We start from the raw sequence: 23,284 nt of genomic DNA, 5'->3' as shown, positions 1-23,284 counted from the left end.
TTTCAACTTTCTGACCTCCGTCAGAAATATTTTCATTTCTACTGAATCTATTAGTGTTCCTAGGAAGGGAACCCTTGTGAGTGGGGACAGAGAACTCTTTTTGACGTTCACCTTCCATCCGTGAGACCTCAGAAAGGCCAATACAATCTCCGTGTGAGCCTTGGCTCTGTGAAAGGACGGCTCCTGAATTAAGATGTCATTCAAATAAGGCGCCACTGCTATGCCCCGCGGTCTTAGAACCGCCAGAAGGGACCCTAGCACCTTTGTGAAAATTCTGGGAGCAGTGGCTAAACCGAATGGAAGAGCCACAAACTGGTAATGCTTGTCTAGGAAAGCGAACCTGAGGAACTGATGATAATCTTTGTGTATAGGGATATGCAGGTACGCATCCTTTAGATCCACGGTAGTCATATATTGACCTTCCTGGATCATAGGTAAGATTGTCCGAATGGTCTCCATCTTGAATGATGGGACTCTGAGGAATCTGTTTAGAATTTTTAGATCCAGGATTGGTCTGAAAGTTCCTTCTTTTTTGGGAACCACAAACAGGTTTGAGTAAAAACCCAGACCTTGTTCTGCAATTGGAACTGGGTATATCACTCCCATCGTATGTAGATCTTCTACACAGCGTAAGAACGCCTCTTTCTTTGTCTGGTCTGTAGACAGACAAGAAATGTGGAACCTTCCCCTTGGAGGGGAGTCCTTGAATTCTAGAAGATATCCCTGGGAAACAATCTCTAATGCCCAGGTATCGTGAACATCTCTTGCCCAGGCCTGAGCGTAGAGAGAGAGTCTGCCCCCTACTAGATCCGGTCCCGGATCGAGGGCTACCCCTTCATGCTGTCTTGGTAGCAGCTGCAGGCTTTTTGGCCTGTTTACCCTTATTCCAGCCCTGGTAAGGCTTCCAGGTTGCCTTGGGCTGTGAAGCGTTACCCTCTTGCTTTGCAGCTGTAGAGGCTGAAGCCGGAACGCTCCTGAAGTTACGAAAGGAACGAAAATTAGCTTTGTTTCTAGCCTTAAAGGGCTTGTCCTGAGGGAGAGCATGGCCCTTTCCCCCGGTGATTTCTGAAATAATCTCTTTCAATTCTGGCACGAAAAGGGTCTTTCCCTTGAAAGGGATATTTAATAATTTGGATTTTGACGACACATCGGCCGACCATGACTTGAGCTAAAGCGCTCTGCGCGCCATAATGGCGAAACCTGAATTTTTTGCCGCTAACTTAGCTAATTGCAAGGCGGCATCTGTGATAAAGGAATTAGCTAGCTTTAGAGCCTTAATTCTATCCATAATTTCGTCATATGAGGTCTCCGTCTGGAGCGACTCCTCCAGCGCCTCAAGCCAGAAAGCCGCTGCAGTAGTTACAGGAATAATGCAGGCAATAGGTTGGAGAAGGAAACCTTGTTGAACAAAAAGTTTCTTAAGTAAACCTTCTAATTTTTTATCCATAGGATCTTTAAAAGCACAACTGTCTTCAATTGGTATGGTTGTGAGCTTAGCAAGTGAAGAAACAGCCCCCTCTACCTTAGGGACCGTCTGCCACGAGTCCCGCCTGGGGTCAGTTATGGGGAACATTTTCTTAAAAATAGGGGGGGGAACAAAAGGGACACCTGGTCTGTCCCACTCCCTAGTAACAATATCCGCAACCCTTTTAGGGATCTGAAACGCATCAGTGTATACAGGGACCTCTAGGTACTTGTCCATTTTACAAAAATTTTCTGAGTGGCTAATACCTCCCTGAGCAATAAGCGGAGGTGTTCCAGTTTAAATTTAAACGCTAATGAATCTGATTCTGCCTGATGAGAAACCTTTCCTGAGTCGGAAATTTCTCCCTCAGACATCAAATCCCTCACCCCCACTTCGGAGTGTTGTGAGGGTACATCAGGTAGGGCTACCAAAGCTTCAGACTGCTCATAATCTGTTCTTAAAACAGAGCTATCGCGCTTTGCAGGAAAAACTGGCAGTTTGGATAGAAAGGCCGCAAGGGAATTATCCATGACTGTCGCTAGTTGTTGCAATGTAATAGGGGCAGATGCACTAGAAGTACTAGGCATCGCTTGAGCGGGCGTAACTGGTTGTGACACATGGGGAGAGATAGGCGGACTATCCTCATTACCTTCAGTCTGAGAATCATCTAGGGCCACACTTTTAAGTGCAACAATATGATCTTTAAAGTGTATAGACATATTAGTGCAATTGGGACACATTCTGAGAGGGGGTTCCACCATGGCTTCTAAACACATTGAACAAGGATTTTCCTTAGTGTCAGACATGTTTAACAGACTAGTAGCATACACAAGCAGGCTTGGAAAACACTTTAATCAAATAAAAAACACAATTTGAAAAACGTTACTGTGCCTTTAAGAAATAAAAAGAGCACACAATTTTACAAAACAGTGAAAAATGCACCAATCCTTTTGAAATTTAATATGATTGCACAGCAAGTTTCAGATCGATTAACCCCTTAATGCCCAAACTGGAGCAGCCTAAAGCCAACAACCGGTTAATAAACTACAGCACCTTGCCACAGCTTACTGCTATGGCCCTACCTGCCCTTAGGGATCAGTTTTGGGGAAATAAAGCTTCTTCTAGGCCCTCAATCAGCAGCTGGACCCTCCATGTGAAGCAGCATGAAACAGCCTTTCAATTCTAAGTGCGCATCTGAGGTGCGAAATTAGGCCCCTCCCACTCCACTCCGGAGTTGTGAGGCCTACAAAAATCACTTCTAAGTGACTAAATTTATGCCATGTGGATAATAACCCCAGTAAAACACTCCAAAGTGCTTAAAAAGGTGACTCCAACGAGTATTTCTTAATAAATAATCGATTGCCCTGCCTTAGTGTCAACCAGCCTATTTAGCCCTGTCATGTAAGCATTCAATTCTATACAAAGTCTCAGAACATAGCTTACCCTCCCCACGTGGGGATCTTGTCAGTCTTCTAGCATTATCTCAGTCTTGTCTAGAAATAAATGACTAAACATACCTCATTGCAGTCAAGCCTGCAAACTGTTCCCCCCAACTGAAGTTTTCTGGTACTCCTCAGTCCTGTGTGGGAACAGCAGTGGATTTTAGTTACAACATGCTAAAATCATTTTCCTCTCAGCAGAATTCTTCATCACTTTTCTGCTAGAGAGTAAATAGTACAAACCGGTACCATTTAAAAATAACAAACTCTTGATTGAAGATATAAAACTACAAATCTAACAAAACATTCACTTTACCCTCCCGTAGAGAGACCCTAGTGCTTAGAGCCGGCAAAGAGAATGACTGGGGGTGGAGCTAGAGGGGGGGCTATATGGACAGCTCTGCTGTGTGCTCTCTTTGCCACTTCCTGTAGGGAATGAGAATATCCCACAAGTAAAGGATGAATCCGTGGACTGGATACACCTTGCAAGAGAAAACAATAGTTCAAGTTATATCTGTCCCTTTAAGACAGTAGAATCATTAAACTATCTAGGGATCAAAATCCATAAGGATCCAGCGGCTTGGTACAAGTTACATTTTATACCCTATTTTGAAAAATATAAAAAAGATCTAGACAATTGGATGTCGCTACCTATTTCACTTTCATCTCTATGATTAAGACCATCTTTTTTCCACAATTACTATATGAATTGCAAAATATACCTATTTTGAGCAAGGCTAGAGATATTACTCTTTAGAAACGTAAACGGATTTCCTTACATAACCTTAGTTTACATACTAAAGCAGGTAGCTTAGCGCTACCTAATCTTAGGTACTACAATCTAGTATCGTTAAGCAAATATATTTTAGATTGGATAACCCAAAAAGAATACATAACTAATTTGCAATTGGAATTAGGAATAGTATCACCATTTTCCTTGAAGTCTCTTTTGCATTTATCTAAGATAGAAATAGCCAGGATGGGGATATTTTTATATCCCATTTTGGCATGGCAATAACTTTGTGAAGAACTTAATATTAATTGGAAATCCTCCAAATACCTACCAATATGTGGAAACCCAAAATTTCCTGTAGGGATATCCTCCAAAACTTTTAATTATTGGTTCAATAAAGGCTTTAACAATGTGATTCAAATAAGGGAAGATATTTAAAGGTATTGCTAAATAATTTGCAGACCTACAAAATGAGTTTGCTATACATAAACATAGCTTCTTTGCCTATTTACAATTCAGACATTTCTATGGAAAACTTAGGGAGGATAATAATTCAGACTGGAAGCTAGGAGACATTAACCCAGTTATTAATGTTTAAAAACAACGTAACTATTCTATCTCCTTTATGTATAATATTCTACTTAACAGGGCGGATCAGATACATTTAAATGAGTTATTGACAAAATGGAAAATAGATTTCCCGTAATTACATTACAATTGAAGAAATTGAGGATAGTTTTAGACTGGCTCAAAAAGCAACTGCTACAATCTCTTGGAGGGAATCACATTGTAAACTTCTAAATAAGGTCTATGTAACTCCTGCACAACTTAAAAAATGGTATTGAATGGATACCAATGTTTGTATTAAATGTAGTAATGCTAATGCAGATTTAATGCACTGCTTTTGGGGGTGTCTGAAAGTTAAACAGTTTTGGAATAGGGTTTCTGGCTATCCCAAAGTTTAGATCATGAATTTGTTATAAACCCACAAGATATATTTTTTTTGTGTAACTATAAAAGAAACAAACAATATAAGACAATACAATAATTTTATGTGGTCGTAACTTAATTCTGCTGAACTGGAGGTCTGGGAATGCACTTTCTTTCCAAACTTTTAAAGCTATGATTGCCAACACAATTATCTTAGAACAATACTATAGTGATACCAATTCAGAGGGAAAAAATGGAGAAGTATCTCTATAAATGGTTAGGCCCGATGAAAAATTTCCTCCCTACGATACAACAATTTATAGTTAACTTTAAAAAAACAACTTTCTTTGACGCCTGCATTCAATCGGGTATACTACTCGTTGAATGGGTATGAATGGATATAATAGGTGGGTAATAACTAGGGGAATTAGGGGGTGAGGGTGGTTCAGGGAGGGTGGGGCGGCAGAGGATGAGTGAGGTTAACGTCCCTTTTTTTTTTTTGTGTTGTGTGGTGTTTTTGTTTAATCTTTGTTTGATTGTCTGTCCGGAAGTGTAGAGAGTTTTAGGCAAAAGAGAAAAAATTAAAACTGTCCATCAGTATCTAAAATGACAGATTAGTGGGTTTATTCTTTTGACTTCTTTAAGTAGGAGGTTAAGCCTAATGCCAAAAGCTCAGATATTCGGGCTAAAAAACTATTCTTTGGATTTGTTTATTCTAGTTCATGGGGTATGACGAGTAGGTTCGGTGGTGTATTCTTTGGACCAGGTTTAGGTTTATTTTTTTATTTTTTTTTATGTAACAATTTAACTGTTTGTGTTATTATCCTAAAAATACTCTGTGAGATGTAATGAAAATATGAATCAAGCAAGTTGATTTTCTGCTTTATGTGTTTAATCCACCCTGCGAGGTGAGATGAAATTATGAAATTAACCCATCTTAATTTGTTTTCTTCTTTCTGTTACACTGTTGGTTTATAAATAAAAAAATAAAAAAAAGCAATGGTATATTCAGTATAGGAGCATCCATTAAAAAAACAACAACTTTGTAATAATTTTTTAACCATTATTGTTTAGATAAAACAGATATTTTGGTTATGCACCATTTACACAGCACTATCGTGACTGTTAAAGGGACGATAAAGTCAATATTACAAATGTTCATGATTCAGATAAAGCATGCAATTTTTATACAACTTTCCATTTTACTTTAGTTTTACTCTTCAATAAAAGATCATGAGAGAATGAAGTACATTTGCTAACAGAAGTAAATTGGAAAGTTGTTTAAAATTGTATTCTCTATCGGAATCATGAAAGTTTACTTTTGACTTGACTGTCCCTTTAAGCCACAAAAAGCCACTCCTCTAGGAGAATGGACAGTTTTTTTATTGTACCTTGTTCTAAGCCGCAGATTTCATGATGCCAGAAGGCAGGTAGGACAAATGAACTGGTACAACTCACATAGTACTTCCAGCCCCTGACAGTGTTGTGTATTTACTGTCAGAATTACTGTGGTGTGGAAAAAAACACATATGGGGAAAAAAAGAAAAAAAACCCATAGAGCTGTAAAATGTTGTTTATACAGAGTAAACGTTTTGCACATCAGTAACACTCTTTCTGCTTTACATTTTGTGTATTTTGTAATGTCTTCTCTCCCCACTCATTGCTACTTTATTTCTTCCTATCATTTTTACTTAATCAGTATTTCTTCCTACATTTCCCTATCACCCTTCTACATCACTTTTACCAAACAAACTTTTTCACACCTTTAAAAAAATAATAAATAAAAATCATAATCAGAGCTAATTTTAGATTATTACTTTCTGTCGTGTATACTGTCATGTATTTAGAAGCAGCAAAGTCAAAATTAAACTTTCATGCTTTAAATAAAACTTAAAATAACAATTGAAAAAAAAAAAACTTTTCAATTCACTCTAGTTATCAAAATGTGCACAATCTCTTTATATGCCACATGATGGGGGGGGGGGGGAATAGAACTTTGAAATGTATCAGAACAAAATCTACTACCTATCTGTAATTCACACTTAGGACCTAATGATCTAAAGCTCTCTGCTCAGATGAGATGTTCTAAGATGTCTCACCAGTACGGCGAGATCCCTCAAATAATTTTAGAAACACAAATTTTACCTTGAGAGATGTTTATCTCACTATGCTGGTTATGTATGTGAAGGAGAGACTCCTATATTACAATATAAAATCTAAACAAAAGAAATATCCCAAAGATTTGTCTCCATGCCAGCGATTGTTCGATCATCACTGTTATTACCTTGTCTTTTTATTATGCATGTGTTAATTATGCATTTCTACTGAATTCAGTGGTCCTTTAAACACGGACATCTTCTTTAAAGGCATAACTAATTTAAAGGCAGTGCTTTTATCACTGTAATTAGGGGTCTTGGTGATAGTAAAGTGCAGTAAACAGTTTTTATAGTCTACCCTCCTGACACTCAACTGCAAAGATATGTTTCATATAAAATACTATTTAAAAATCTATTATTGTGCTTTTTTTTTTTTTTTAAACACAAAAATGGATATTCATTTGCACTAAAACAACTGAGGAGGTTGTCCCTATCAACTAGTGATATATATCTGGGTAACATTCTACAGGAACATATACAGAATTTCACTGCTTACACGTTCAGTAGAAGCTTTCAGGACGTTCAAAGTCTTTACTCCTTTTGGTAGATGAAATTCATGTTTCTCATAATCTGTGCTAAACAAAGTAGTTTGGGTTCTTGGATCAACAAATTCCATGCCAACGTCACTAGTAATTGAAGTCTTGTTTGTATCCACACTAAGCGTGGTTGAGCCCTGCTGAAAAATTACCTGTATAGAAAACAAATGTAAATAATGCATCAACAGTTTTTTTTTGTTTTTTCAAAGAAAAACATCACATGGTTTCAATAGCTCTTCATGGGAAATACTGCCTAATAGCAAGCACTGAGAGAATATATTCTATGGATAAACCAATTCCACTATAGTTTATCAAACACCAAACATTTTTAGAAGTGCAGAGATCGGTGTCTAGCGCTGGTGCTAACAGGTTATTGGTATTAAGGGAATAGGTCTGTACACTGTTCACTGCTGTGTAGTAAATGAAGCTGTGCCAGGCAATATGCAGCATATTCAGGTATCTGAGCTATAGCCTAAAGCATATTATACAGCAAAGCAAGCTGAATAAACGTATATTGCAGTGTGGTTTGATATTCATTACTTAAAGGGACATGAAACCCAAAAAAATTTCTTTCATGATTCAGATAGAGACTACACTTTTAAACAACTTTCTAATTTACTTCTATTATCTAATTTGTTTTTTTTCTCTTGGTATCATTTGTTGAATTAGCAGCAATCAGCTAATGGTTTCTAACTGAACTCATGGGTGAGCCAATCACAATCGATATACAGTATATATATATATATATATATATATATATATATGCAGCTACCAATCAACAGCTAGAACCTATGTTCTCTGCTGCTCCTGAGCTTTCCTAGATAAAGCTTTCAGCAAAGGATGAAAAGAGAAGGAAGCAAATTAAATAATAGAAGTAAATTGGAAAGTTGTTTAAAATTGTATTCTCTATCTGAATCATCAAAGAAAAATTTTGGTTTTCATGTCCCTTTAACTCAGTTTTAAATTTCAATATTGTTTTAAATGTTTTTTTCTTATGAATCAATGATATATCAGCAACAAAACGCTAAATATTAATATTTTTTACGTTATGGATTTAAAAGAAAATTTTACATTTTGAAGAAAAGAAAAAATAGGTACCAAGGCTACTCAATTTTTGTAAAAAAAATAAATAAAAAGTTTGTCACAAATTTGGACACCCCCCCTCAAAATGATCTGCCATACCTGCACAAGACCATCAATCAAGAAACATTCTGTAGGTCTTTTCATCACATAGGCATGACAATCAGACTGACAATATGGGTTTATTTTTATCATTGGCATTTATTACGTTTTTTTATTTAATTGAAGCATAACTAATAAATATGCACATCTTTAAAAAAAAAAAAAAAATCAATGTACGCCACAATAATTTTTTCCAGCCGGCATTATAAAGTAGCTGGAAATAACGGGGAGGCGGCAGCGCAATACTTTTGTAATATAACATTTTCTGCCATACAAAGCACAAATTAATTGCATAACAAATTTATTGTATGATAATTTGTGCAATAAACATTAAACATTTTAGTATTTGCTAATTTTAGCTTAATCTTGGCTTAAATTTTAGCCAGGTGGTCAGTAAATTCACCGGGTGGTGCGCTCATTAAAAACCTCCAGCGGAGAACACTGAAAAGTATCATGACTAGTGCACAGTGTAAAAATAGAATGTTAGCAAGTGTTCTTTCTAAATAAATGGGAAAAAAGTTTCATGTATGAAACAACTTGCCTATTATAACACTCTGTACTTACTCACAGAGGTCTGTTTAACATGATTTAAAGGGAAATTAAACTGCTGAAAACTACTTTAACAAAATGGCTATTATTCACAGTGTTACTGATTTTCCTTCTTCGCCTGCAGAGCTGTTCTCTTATTTTAACCCTTTACAGGTGCTGGTTGGTGAAGCTTGGCATTTTCATACTGGCAACTGCCATCTTGAAGCTCATGTATTGTTACACCCTGTGACAGAGGTGGTGAACAATCACAGAACAATCATGTTTGTCACAGCTGTATTGTGCACATTGGGTTAGCACACACAATACATACCGGTAACTTTCTACAGGTTTATACATAGTTTAAACCATATTTAAAAAGGCCACATGAATGATACAGAGCAATGTAACCACTGCTTTAATGTTAAGCCCCTGCTTTGTATCATACATGCAATACAGCTGTCAAACAACTGTCACTGATCTGACAATGCACACTCTGTCACAGACTGCCAGAATACCCAGTATGGCAACACCCAGTATAAAGATGAGGGGCTGGACCAACTGGCACCAGTAAGGGGTTAAAAAAATAGAATGGCTTTAAAGAAAACTACAGCACAGGAGGAAAAACATTAGCATGGTGAGCAGTAACCATCCTATAGTAATGGTGCCCAGCAGTTTAATGTCCCTTTAAGATGTTTTAAAACATTACATTGAAAATACCACTGCACACAAAATGAGAAATAGCTGACAACTTTCAGACAAAATACTGGAGAATGCACTAAATCTAATATTTTTATGTCATCACTACAGAAAATGAGTTACTAACAGCAGAGGAAATTTCTGTTTTAGTTTCAGAATTTCTTTAAACATATTAAGCTAAAAGGGACATTAAACCCAAAATGTTTCTTTCATGATTCAGGTAGAGAATACAATTTTAAACAATATTCCGATGTACACTACTTCTATTATCTAAATTCCCCTCATTCTTTAGATATCCTTTGTTGAAGGAATAGCAATGCACATGGGTGAACTAATCACACAAGGCATCTGTGTGCAGCCATCAGTCAGCAGCTACTGAGCCTATCTAGATATGCTTTTCAGCAAAGGATATCAAGAGAATGAAGCAAATTAAATAGAAATAAATTATAAAAGTTGTTTTAAATTGTATGCTCTTTCTAAATCATGAAAGAAAAAAAATGAGGGTTTCATGTCCCTTTAATTGTATTGCAAACAATTTTGATAATTTCCACCAGCAATCAATCTGTACATGTTATACGGCATATTGATATTAACATAAATAAATACAAATAACTAACGGGCTGGTTATTTCCTGTGATCACTAGATCCTCATTGAGTCGTCCTCCCACAGTACTTTTGTATAACGGATGTATCACTCCCATGTCCGATACTTGTTTAAATCGGAGTAGGCCACTCTCATGGAATTCCATACTCTCACAGCCATTGGGACCAATACGAATCACAACCCAAATAACCAACGTGATCTAGAAGAACAAGAGAGTAAAAATATGTGATAGTAGCTTTGCGTTGCTGTAAACAATCACGGTCCGCTGGCTCCAGTACAATTTTATTTAAAGGAAAATAATTACAGAAAACATAAATATTATAGTGCATTGTAGATTTGAGTTGATTTATCAAATATGATGTAAAGAGATACACTGTTAATAGTAAGAAGCATACTTACTCACATATATACGCAATTCACCTAGCTTATGGCACAAATGATCATCAACATGCAGGGACCTTCAAAAAAGAACTGATATTTATTATTTAAAGCAAGCCAAGTGTTTTGTTAAAGGCAAATTTAAAGGGATAGAAAGGTTAAAAATTAAATTTGAAATAGAAACAGTTTTGCAATATTAGCAAAAACGAGTCATACGCAGTTACGCACATATCTTGTGAGGTCCTGTGCACCAGTATTCAAACACTACCAGTTCTCAGATAGTCAGCAGTGGCTTGTAGGACACAAACTATGTCTTTAGAAGCAATACACACCACCGCCAGCTCTCTGAGCAGGTATATGGGATATGTAGGATAAGTGCGTATCCTACTGAAAAACATAACTTTTACTAGAAGCATTTTTGCTAATGGAAGTATACTGCAAAAATACCTATATTTTGATTTGAAATACATTCATGCACATTTCAATGTTGACCTTTCTATCCCTTTAAACTGTAACAAATATAACATTATGTCCGCCCTTACTGTGTGGACATTTATAGACCTGTCTTTATGGATTTATTTTAAAAAACAAAAAACAATTTGTATTAGATCTATCTAGATTCTGGAAATTCACACTAATCTCAGGAACCCTGCTGAGATATAGATTCAACATAAATGGAGAAGACTTTCCAGACATCTTCGAATACCTGCTATTCTCTAGAGCAAGTCCATTTAAAAAGCATGCAAAGCCTCTTATCAGCTGTTATCCATTGGATAACTATACATGCAGAGAAAATATCACAAGTTGTAATGCAGAAAATGTGTATTTACTAGGTGGGATTATTCTTGAAATTGAGAAAAAAAACACATTTCAACTAAGTAATTGATGAGCTGAGAACATGTAAGACTGATATGCTCAGACTTGCATTTTTTTTATTTATTTTTTAATAGAGGGACCAATGGCACTACTAAGTTAAACAAACGCTCCCATATAAGTGATTATCAAAGAATTTGTTAACATAATCTGGGGAGGTGCATGTACTAAGTATATGCTAGAGACTCATCAGTAAAGATCTGAAAAAAGAGTACAAATATAGCACTCATAACGTGGTCAGTTTGTATTAGAATAAATATGGTGGTATAAGGCAGGAGAAATAAATAAAACTTAACCTTTATTAAATTAGCTAAAAGGAAAAAAAGAATTACACACTTTTGAAATATGCATATGCTTGTATAGGAAATTAAATTATGACAGAGTATGGAATCCGTGGCTTTAAATATTCTCTGTAAGTAAGGTTGCTTGGGATTCTTGTTTGACTCTGTAATAATTGAGGTATAGATATCCTATAATGGCTATAAATACGCTGGAGTGCCAAATTATTGGCAGATAATCTTTCCAGAAATACCAGATATATCTATTAATACCATTGGCTATAATAGTGTCTACCAGATTGTAGTTCAGAAGATACGACTATATAATTAAGAGGGGTCAGTATTGTACCTCTTGTATAGAGATGCCCAAATGTGGACAAATAACCTTATTGAAAATGTCATATATACCTATTAAATACCTTTTACTGAAATAGTGCTTGCCTCATTATGATTCAAAAGAGATAATTGGCCATACCTTTGCCTTGGGTTCCGTTATTAAATTATTGACCATATAAATATCTTATTTTGGGTGAAATAAAGGGGTCGGAATACTCTTAAAAACAAGCCAATCACAGTGTACTGCAAACAAATAAGAATACTAAGATCTATTGGAATACCTATTAATACTGTTTCTGTGAAAACATAGACATGGGCTTGGCATGATGTTCGTACTTTTGAATTAAGAGTGATGGGCAGATGCTATGGCATTAATACTCTGTGCCAGATTATAAACAGATGAACTTTCTGGGAATACCAGATGTACCTATTAATACCGTTAATAGTGGTTATTATTATTATCGGTTATTTGTAGAGGGCCAACAGATTCCGCAGCACTTTAAACAGAGGGTAGTACAACAAAACAATTAAAGGGATCAGATGGGTATTGGGCCCTGCCAAGAGTTGCACTGTTGTAATTAGCTCTTAAGAAGGTGATCTACAAACAGCTGGACTTAAGGGGGTTCAGGGGATAGCAATGGAGGAGTGGAACTGGTATAAAGTAAGTTTAGCGTAGGTTGTTAGCGTAGGTTGTATGCATCCCTGAACAGTAGAGTCTTTAGGGAGCGCTTCAAGCTGTTAAAACTAGGGGAGAGTCTTGTGGGGCGAGGCAGAGAGTTCAACAAGATGGGAGCCAGTCTGGAGAAGTCCTGTAAACGGGAGTGCGATGAGGTAACTAGAGAGGAGGAGAGTAGGAGGTCATGAGCAGAGCGAAGGGGACGGGAGGGAGAGTATCTGGAGACAAGGTCTGAGATATAGGGGGAGCAGTGCAGTTGAGGGCTTTGTATGTCAGAGTGAGAATTTTGTGTTTGATCCTAGAGGCAAGAGGAAGCCAGTGAAGGGATTGGCAGAGAGGAGCAGCAGATGAAGAGCGACGTGTAAGGAAGATGAGTCTGGCAGAGGCGTTCATTATGGATTGTAAGGGAGCTAGGCAGCAGGTGGGGAGACCAGAGAGGACAGAGTTGCAGTAATCAAGGCGGGAAAGAATGAGAGAGTGGATTAAAATCTTAGTTGTGTTTTGTGTAAGGAAGTGTCTAATTTTGGAGATGTTTTTAAGGTGGAAGCGGCAGGCTTTAGCCAAGGACTGAATGTGAGGAGTGAAGGAAAGATCTGAGTCAAATGTGACCCCGAGACATCGGGCATGCGGGGTAGGGGTAATGATGAGGTTGTCGACAGTTATAGAGATATTGGTGGTGGAGATTTTGGAAGAAGGGGGGAAAATGAGGAGCTCAGTTTTGGAGAGATTTAGCTTGAGGCAGTGAGAGGACATCCAGGAAGAGATGTGAGAAAGACAGTTAGTGACACTGGTTAGCAAGGAAGGAGATAGGTCTGGTGCAGAGAAGTAGATTTGGGTGTCGTCGGCATACAAGTGATATTGGAAACCATGGGACTTAATTAGGGAACCTAGTGATGACGTATAGATTGAGAAGAGAAGGGGACAGAGGACAGAGCCTTGCGGTACTCCGACAGAATGTGGTGATGGGGCAGAGGAGGCCCCAGAGAAGGCTACACTGAAGGTACGGTTTGATAGTTAGGAAGAGAGCCACGAAAGGGCTGTGTCACAGATGCCGAAGGATTGGAGGGTTTGGAGCAAAAGAGGGTGGTCAAAGGCTGCGGACAGATCAAGGAAGATAAGCAGAGAGAAGTGGCCATTTGATTTTGCTGTAAGTAGGTCGTTGATGACCTTAACAATAGCTGTCTCTGTGGAGTGATAGGGACGAAATCCTGATTGCAGTGGGTCAAGAAGGGAGTTTAACGTAAGGAAATGGGATAGGCGTGCATATACTAGTTTTTCGAGAAGCTTTGAGGCAAGAGGGAGGAGGGACATAGGGCGGTAGTTGGATGGGGAGGTAGGATCAAGGGAAGGTTTTTTGAGGATAGGTGTGACCAGTGCATGTTTCATCGATGAGGGAAATGTACCAGTGCTGAGGGAGAGGTTGAAAATGTGTGTTAGTATAGGGGTAAGGGTAGCAGAGAGGGAGAAGAGTAGCTGTGAGGGGATAGGGTCAATGGGACAGGTAGTGAGGTGAGAGTGCAGTATAAGTGCCGAAACTTCTTCCTCAGTAACAGGGGAGAATGAACTAAGTTTCAGGTTATGAGGGCTGTGGTTGAGTGAGAGCATTTGAGGGGGGGAGAGAATGGAATTATGTTGAGAGCTGATTTCATGTCTGATGGAGTCAATTTTTTTAATGAAGTGACTGGCAAAGTCTTGAGCTGACAGAGAAGTTGTATTAGGAAGTGGGGGAGGGCGAAGGAGAGTATTGAAAGTGGAGAACAGACGTTTTGGGTTTGAAGAAAGATTAGAGATAAGACTAGAGAAGTAGTGTTGCTTGTGGAGATTAAGGGCAGAATAGTAGGAGTTCAAGATGAATTTGTAATGAAGAAAATCAGCTGCACTCCATGATTTTCTCCAATGCCGTTTAGCAGTACGGGAAAATCTGCGTAGGTACCGTGTCAGAGGAGTGTGCCAGGGCTGAGGATGAGTGTGTGATTTCCGAGCAATGGTAAGAGGGATGAGATTGTCAAGGACGGATATAAGGGTGGAATTATAGTGGCAGATAGATTGTTCAGGGCAGGAAAAGGAGGAGAAGGATGAGAGGAGCGGTTTAAGGGAATTAGCAAGTTGTTGCTGATCTAAAGACATAATGCTTCTGTGACGTTTGGTGTGAGGAGTAGAAGGAGGGAGAGTTGTAGGAAGGGATGATATGTTGCAAGTAAGGAGATGGTGGTCAGAAAGAGGAAAAAGGGGAGTTTGAGAAGTTAGAGAGAGTGCATCGATAGCTAAAGATCATGTCAAGAGAGTGACCATCTTTGTGAGTGGGAGAATCAGTCCATTGTGACAGACCGAAAGACGAAGTGAGCTGTTTTCCAGAAGGCTACCTGTTGTAAGTTAGAGGGCAGATGAAGCAGCTGAGTGTAAAAGTCTGTGTATTTTCTCTGAGTTCTGGGAGAGGATGTGTTTGAAATCAAGCTGAAGGAGAGAGATATATTAGGTTAATGATAGGCCAGCAAAAGTGTGTTAAAGGAGTGGGAGGGTACATTTATGGACATTTAAGCTAAGGGTCAATCATGCAGAAACAAATAAACATCAACAAAATATTACAGAGATAAGACTGAGACTGAGGTATACAAGGGGTGAAATAAAACAATTAAACAAATAGACAGATAAATGGGCAAGAGCTGCTTAAACTAACTTAACATAATGAGCTATAGGTATGCAAATTATGACTAGCACAGTCTATAATTACAAAGTCATGGTAATATATACATTTAAAATAAAAACAAAACAAAAGGAATTATCACTAAATATACAAACACATACAATAAAACAACTTGGTAGGTAAAATATAATGAAGCCGTTTTCCAGAAGGCTACCTGTTGTAAGTTGTTAGAGGGCAGTTGAAGCAGCTGAGTGTAAAAGTCTGTGTATTTTCTCTGAGTTCTGGGAGAGGATGTGTTTGAAATCAAGCTGTTGTAAGTTAGAGGGCAGTTGAAGCAGCTGAGTGTAAAAGTCTCTGAGTTCTGGGAGAGGAATAATCGGTACTGTGGCACAAAGTATATAGGTGTCAAATTATTGGCAAATTTTCTGGAAATACCAGATATACCTATTAATACCATTTGCTTAAATTGGGCTCAGCAAGTAATGGCTCAAAAGAGACCAATGTCTATACCTTTTAATTACCAAGGTCAGTAAATAACCTATCTGGAAATACCAGATATACCTATTAATACTGTAGAAATAATTGCCTGAACAGATGAATAGGAAGAGACTGATGTCTATCAAACAAAAACAGTTAGGAGCACCAAAAAGCGAGTGAAAAACAAAATTTATTTACAGTTATTTTAACAAAAGGGTTAGTTAACCCCAGGGTAAGAGTGTGTTCACAAAAAAACGAAATACAGAGAACAAAAAGGCTGACCGGTTTCGGCGTCTGCCTTAATCCTAGCCTGCTTAAAATTGTTTGTAAATTCACAATTTAAAAACCCACCTCTGTGTTTCAATTGGGTGTGGAGTACACACCTTTAAAGTAGTTAACCAATGTTAAACATCAAATCAATTTAATTTGTTCAGACACCTGATTTCCCTACTGACTCACTGCTAATAGGTGTGGCGATGTCGGATCAGCCCTCCTAAAGTTTTAACTGTAAACTTTTCAATGCTGTCACCCAAACCGCATAAAAATGCTCATCGCCACGTCTATTCAACCAGTAAAAGTGGTATTTATCATCAGACATTTTGCTTATATAGCCAAAAAATTGCATTTGTATGATCACATTTATATGTTTACATATCTCAGTATATTGAACGCTCACAGATCCCTTGCGTTCTTTAAACATTACCACATCTTAAAAAGGAAAGAAAGAAAAGTTATCTGGGACCGCCTGGGTCCGAAGCTACTCACTGACTGATAGTGAATGTATCATCATAGCAAGGGATGCGCTTCCAGCTATTCAGATTGTGTATGTGTTTATTTGTTTACTAGAGTGACGTATAGTTCACACCTCTAGTTTCGCCCTATAGGCTTGCGTTCCCCTCAGCTGCCATAGCTAGACTACGCCTCTTCCTCGAGTGATGTGCGCGTAGGAGGTGTGTCGAATGACCCCTATTTCTTGATGAACAGATTTGCTAGTGGGACTGCTCTGACTTAATACCCTCACTTAATTAAAGTATATTTATCCCTAATGGGTATGACAGGATCACTCGGACCTGGAACCATGTTATACTTCCCCTAACGTGAATACCAAACTGTACATAATGCGAGTGCTTCGCTGCGGGGGATCAAGGCTCGTCATAATATTACGTTTAAACAGTAATTTCTATAGTTACAAATACGTTAATGGATTAGATAAGTGAATGGAATGTGTATGAATACTATGTTGCTTCACTCCCTGATACCTCATTATAAACATCTGGATATAGCACTTGAACCTTGAAAAGACAACATGTAATGAATTGCTATAATAAAGTACTTCCTCTCTAGTGTATGTTCATGATCAGTATTATAAAGTGGGGGATTGGGGAGAGGGAGTAAAGTATAGGAGGATGAGGGGAAATAGAAAAGTTGGGACTGGGCCTGAGGGGTAAGAAACTGCAATTACCAAAAATTAATTAAATCAAACTCTGAGTTTAGACCCTCCGGAGACCTGGTTCTCAACCGAAAGATCCAGAAGGCCTCCCTTTCACCCAGTTTTCGGGCTCTATCGAGCCCTCTGTTTTGTACTGGGACCTTCTCAATGATGGTCCACGAAAAGTACCTGGGATCTTTTTGGTGTGTCACCGAAAAGTGATTGATCAGAGGCATAGTTAGCTCCCCTGCTCTTATATCAGCCAGATGTTCCTTTATTCTAACTCGTGCCTCCCTGGTCGTTAGACCTACATACTGGAGGGCACAATGTGTACATGAAATTAGATATACCACGAAGTTTGACCGGCAATTTAAGCACAGTCTCTTCTGGAAAGTTTCACCCGTGACTAGGGACCTAAATGAATCTCCCACTACCACTCTCTCACACGCCTTACAGGAAAGAAAATTGCATCTATAAGTACCATTCAGTCTTAACCAGGTTGAGCCACTGATTTCTTCCTGTTTCAGTTTAGTGGGGGCTATTATGTTACCTATCGTTCGATTCCTTTTGTAAGCGAATCGTATGCCTTCATTCACTATATCTTTTAATGCATCATCAGCCAAGAGAAGTTGATAGTTATTTTTGATTATCTGGCATATCTGATGGTACTGCCGTGAATAATCAGTTGTAAATTGAATTCTACTACCTTCATTTAGTTGTTCCTAACATTTTCTATCTTTTCTCCTGTTCCTGTTTTTGTTCTCCGGCTTGCTTTTAGATTGTTCTAGTAACCTGGCCCTGACCATTCTGCTGACTAGATTTCTTTCTCTAGTGACTATCGATTTTTGGTAACCTCTTTCTAGCAACCTTGTTGTAAGTTCATCAGCTTGTTTTTCATATATGTGTTGACTAGTGCAGTTTCTTCTTAAACAAATAAACTGCCCTCTCGCTACCCCTTTGAAAACCCTCCTTGGATGGCAGCTTGTTGCATGTAGGAGTGAGTTACCTGAGATCGGTTTTCGATAGGTTTCAGTCATAATTTTCTGACCTGTCTGGCCCTTCAGTGTGATATCTAGGAAGTTGACCGTATGTTCCTGAACCTCTGAAGTGAAACTGATCCCTACCGTGTTTTGGTTTAAACTCTTGATAAAGTCTTCTAGATCTTCTCTCGAACAGGTCGTCTATGAACCGTTTGTACCACACTATCTCCTGCCTGAAGGGGTTCCGTTCTCCAAAGACGTGGGAGAGCTCCCACCAACCCATGAATAGGTTGGCGTAAGAGGGGGCAAACTTGGCCCCCATTGCCGTCCCACGCTTCTGGAGAAAGAACTCCCCCTCAAACAGGAAATAGTTGTGGGTAAGAAGAAACTTGGTTATTCTTATAACATACTCAATAAATGCCTGATTCCCTGTATACCATCTGGAGAGAAAGAATTCTAAAGCCTCAAGTCCCTTTTCATGAGGTATAGTTGAATAAAGAGACTTAACATCAACAGTTAACCAATGATAATTGCTTTGCCAAGTTACTTCAGTAAGTAAATTGAGGACATGTTTTGTGTCAGCTAAAAAGCTCCAAAGGGTATTTACCATTGGCTGCAGGATGTCATCCAGCCATTCTGAAAGGTGTTCAGTGAGTGAGCCAATCCCGCTGACAATTGGTCTCCCCTGGACATTATCAGTAGACTTATGTACTTTCGGTAGGTGATTAAACACCGGTATAGCTGGATTCTGTACAAGTAGATACGTTTTAGTTTCCTGATCAATAAACCCCCGGTTCTACCCCATAATCCACCAGGGAGACCAATTGTCGCTGGAATGACTTAGTGGGGTCCTGTTGTAGTGTTTCATAGTCTGTTTCTGTTCTCAGCTGCCTCCAAGCTTCTTGAACAAATTTGTTTCTATCTTGAACCACAATGGCTCCGCCCTTATCAGCAGATCTTATCACCAAACCCCTGTTGTTTTTTAGGCTATCTAGAGCCTCCTTCTGTCTGCGTGTTATATTAGATTCCTGGCCCCTTTGCGTAGTGTATTGGAGCCTGACTAGATCACCTTCCACTCTTTTTTGGAATTTCTCCAAAAGGGGACCTCTACTTTGTAGGGGGTAAAATAAAGATTTGTTCTTTAATCTTGGAGTCCTTAGACTCCTAACCTCTTCCATCTCCCCTTGGAGAGATTCCAAGACCCTGACATCACATAGTTCCTGAAAATTCATGGCTGCGCTGCAAACCCCACTCTCTATCTCATTGTCTGCGGAACGTGGACTCTCATCTGATTCGTGGTACTCCCTTGTTTCTAACTTGAAATGCTTCTTAAGGGTCATATTGCGTATCATCTTGTTAACGTCCAAGAGGGTCTTAAATAGGTTAAAGTCCATAGTTGGTACAAAGGTTAGACCTAAGCTCAGAACCTCCAATTCAAATTTATTTAATACATAACGACAAATTAATAACATTTAGTCCCTGTAGTTTCCCCTCTTCCGTCCTCTTCTTTGGGGATATCTTCTTTGTTCCCTCGGTTGTTGATAATGCTCTAGAGTGTCTCTCCCCCCCCCCCCTTCTGATGTTCTTGGGGGTACCTGAAAAACCTGCTTGATCTGGGATCTTTCCGTATCTCCTGAGGGCCCTTGGCTTACTCTCGGTTGTGTCGGTTCTTCCCTGTAGTGTGTAGTAGTTGGTACTGAGCCTAGCCCCTTTTCTACTTCCCCTCATCCTCCTATACTTTACTCCCTCTCCCCAATCCCCCACTTTATAATACTGATCATGAACATACACTAGAGAGGAAGTACTTTATTATAGCAATTCATTACATGTTGTCTTTTCAAGGTTCAAGTGCTATATCCAGATGTTTATAATGAGGTATCAGGGAGTGAAGCAACATAGTATTCATACACATTCCATTCACTTATCTAATCCATTAACGTATTTGTAACTATAGAAATTACTGTTTAAACGTAATATTGTGACGAGCCTTGATCCCCCGCAGCGAAGCACTCGCATTATGTACAGTTTGGTATTCACGTTAGGGGAAGTATAACATGGTTCCAGGTCCGAGTGATCCTGTCATACCCATTAGGGATAAATATACTTTAATTAAGTGAGGGTATTAAGTCAGAGCAGTCCCACTAGCAAATCTGTTCATCAAGAAATAGGGGTCATTCGACACACCTCCTACGCGCACATCACTCGAGGAAGAGGCGTAGTCTAGCTATGGCAGCTGAGGGGAACGCAAGCCTATAGGGCGAAACTAGAGGTGTGAACTATACGTCACTCTAGTAAACAAACAAACACATACGCAATCTGAATAGCTGAAAGCGCATCCCTTGCTATGAGGATACATACACTATCAGTCAGTGAGTAGCTTCGGACCCAGGCGGTCCCAGATAACTTTTCTTTCTTTCCTTTTTAAGATGTGGTAATGTTTAAAGAACGCAAGGGATCTGTGAGCGTTCAATATACTGAGATATGTAAACATATAAATGTGATCATACAAATGCAATTTTTTGGCTATATAAGCAAAATGTCTGATGATAAATATCACTTTTACTGGTTGAATAGACGTGGCGATGAGCATTTTTATGCGGTTTGGGTGACAGCATTGAAAAGTTTACAGTTAAAACTTTAGGAGGGCTGATCCGACATCGCCACACCTATTAGCAGTGAGTCAGTAGGGAAATCAGGTGTCTGAACAAATTAAATTGATTTGATGTTTAACATTGGTTAACTACTTTAAAGGTGTGTACTCCACACCCAATTGAAACACAGAGGTGGGTTTTTAAATTGTAAATTTACAAACAATTTTAAGCAGGCTAGGATTAAGGCAGACGCCGAAACCGGTCAGCCTTTTTGTTCTCTGTATTTTGTTTTTTTGTGAACACACTCTTACCCTGGGGTTAACTAACCCTTTTGTTAAAATAACTGTAAATAAATTTTGTTTTTCACTCGCTTTTTGGTGCTCCTAACTGTTTTTGTTTGAGAGATTTTGTGGCCATTGTGAGCACACACAGCGAGTTAAAACACCTTCTAATTCCCCTATTGCGGATGCTTGGCAATTCCCAGCTTGGACACTCACCAGTTGCAAAGAGGAGCATCACAATAAAATCAACAGCACCGCAAGGATACATGATAAAGATTAACCTGAAACAGGACCGTGGTGAGTCTGTTTATGATACATACATATGTGATACCATTTGAACTGCATTGGAGAGTTCTATATATATATATATACATATAAGACATTTCTATTCTTATTTTGCTATTATCAGGGGAGATTGGGGTTGACCCACTGACATAGCATGACTATGAACTTTTGTCTGTCTAACCAAGCTGGATATGCAATGTGATTTATTATTATATCTGCATATGAAATCATACACATCGTACACACCCAACCTCAGCACCCCTATTTTTCTCTGACTGATGTCTATACCTTGTAATACCGTAATAGGTAAATAACTTTTCTAGAAATACTGGATATACCTATTAATATCGTTGTAGTGGTTGTCCAGGGCAAATAGTAACTCCGAAGAGACCAATGTCTTTACCTTTTAATTACTGTGGTTGCACGGTTGAATTGGTTAAATTCATTCTGAATCATAACTTTTTTGTATTCAATGATCAACAACTATTTACAAATTAGGGGAACAGCAATGGGTACGGCCTGTGCCCCCACATATGCCAACCTCTTCTTAGGCTGGTGGGAAAAAGAGATGGTGTTCACAGACAAGAATGCCCTTTATATGAAATGCATACCGTTATGGATACGTTACATTGATGAGATCATTTGGGAGGGATCCAAAACGGATTTGGATTCATTTTTACATCAACTCAATCAGAACAACATCAATATCAAACTAACATATGAATACAGTTTAACCGAAATAAGTTTCCTTGACCTTAAAATCATAAAAGATGATAGGTATTTTAATATTGGACCTATTTCGTAAAAAAAAACGGCTACTAATTATATTTTACATCATCAGAGCACACATGCCAAAAGTACCCTAAAATCGCTACCAACAGGCGAATTTTTACGTATACATTGTAACTGTTCATCTATGGATATTTTCAAAATAAGAGCTACTGAACTAGAAATAAGATTGAAAGCCAGAGGATACAGTAATAGAAGCCTTAAAAGAGCTAAACACAGAGCTCTATATATCCCCGGAACGGAACTTTTACATCCTAAAAATAAAAATAAGAAAGTTGATGAACATATAAGACTAATAACTACCTTTAATTCTCAGATAAAGGATGTATCTAATATCATCCAAAAGTCCTGGAATATTCTTCTGAATGATCCAGACTTAAATCAAACACTAGGAGACAGAGTGTCAATTTGCTACAGAAGATCTAGGAATCTCAAAGATCGTTTGGTCTAAAGCCATTTCATTAGAAAAAGGTCTTCAACTACATACCCAGGCAATTACTCATGCAAGAATTGCACATATTGCACTTACATGAATCAAACCAAACAAATCCGAGATAGATTTGGAAAGATGCATAAAATTAAGCACCATATTACATGCAACACTCATGAAGTAATATATGCCTTAAAATGCAATTGTGATTTGTACTATGTGGGTATGACTACCTGACCCATGAAGAAAAGAATAGGTGAACATATGAGTAACATCAGAAATGCTGAATCATATTTACGCAAAGGCAAAAAAATAACACAAGTAGCCAAACACTTTTTTCAAAAACACAAATCAAAAGTGGATGACCTATCATACTTTGGATTGGAAAAAATCTCACTAGGTATTAGAGGAGGCGACCTTGAAAATGCACTATTACAAGCGGAGTGTAGTTGGATTTATACACTAAACACTGTCAATCCCAATGGATTAAACGAGAACAATAATTATTATGTGTTCTTACCTAAATAATAAATAATTTTCAAACAAATTATAAATTACACTCTTATAT

The 23,284-nt window shown here is 38.3% G+C and overlaps 1 protein-coding gene across 1 annotated transcript in view; it reads right to left on the bottom strand.

Annotated features, from left to right (window-relative positions):
* Window positions 1–23,284, bottom strand: part of SGCB (sarcoglycan beta) — a 124,280-nt gene that overhangs the window by 54,588 nt on the left and 46,408 nt on the right. Inside the window, exons 3-4 of the mRNA XM_053703974.1 lie at window positions 10,283–10,468; window positions 7,220–7,411 (exon numbers count right to left, since the gene is read on the bottom strand). Of these exons, the coding sequence (XP_053559949.1) occupies window positions 7,220–7,411; window positions 10,283–10,468 (378 nt within the window). The remainder of the gene's footprint in view (window positions 1–7,219; window positions 7,412–10,282; window positions 10,469–23,284) is intronic.

The sequence above is a fragment of the Bombina bombina genome, chromosome 2 (assembly GCF_027579735.1).
Source record: "Bombina bombina isolate aBomBom1 chromosome 2, aBomBom1.pri, whole genome shotgun sequence".
Lineage (NCBI taxonomy): Eukaryota > Metazoa > Chordata > Amphibia > Anura > Bombinatoridae > Bombina > Bombina bombina.
This window is presented reverse-complemented; position numbering and strand designations above follow the sequence as displayed.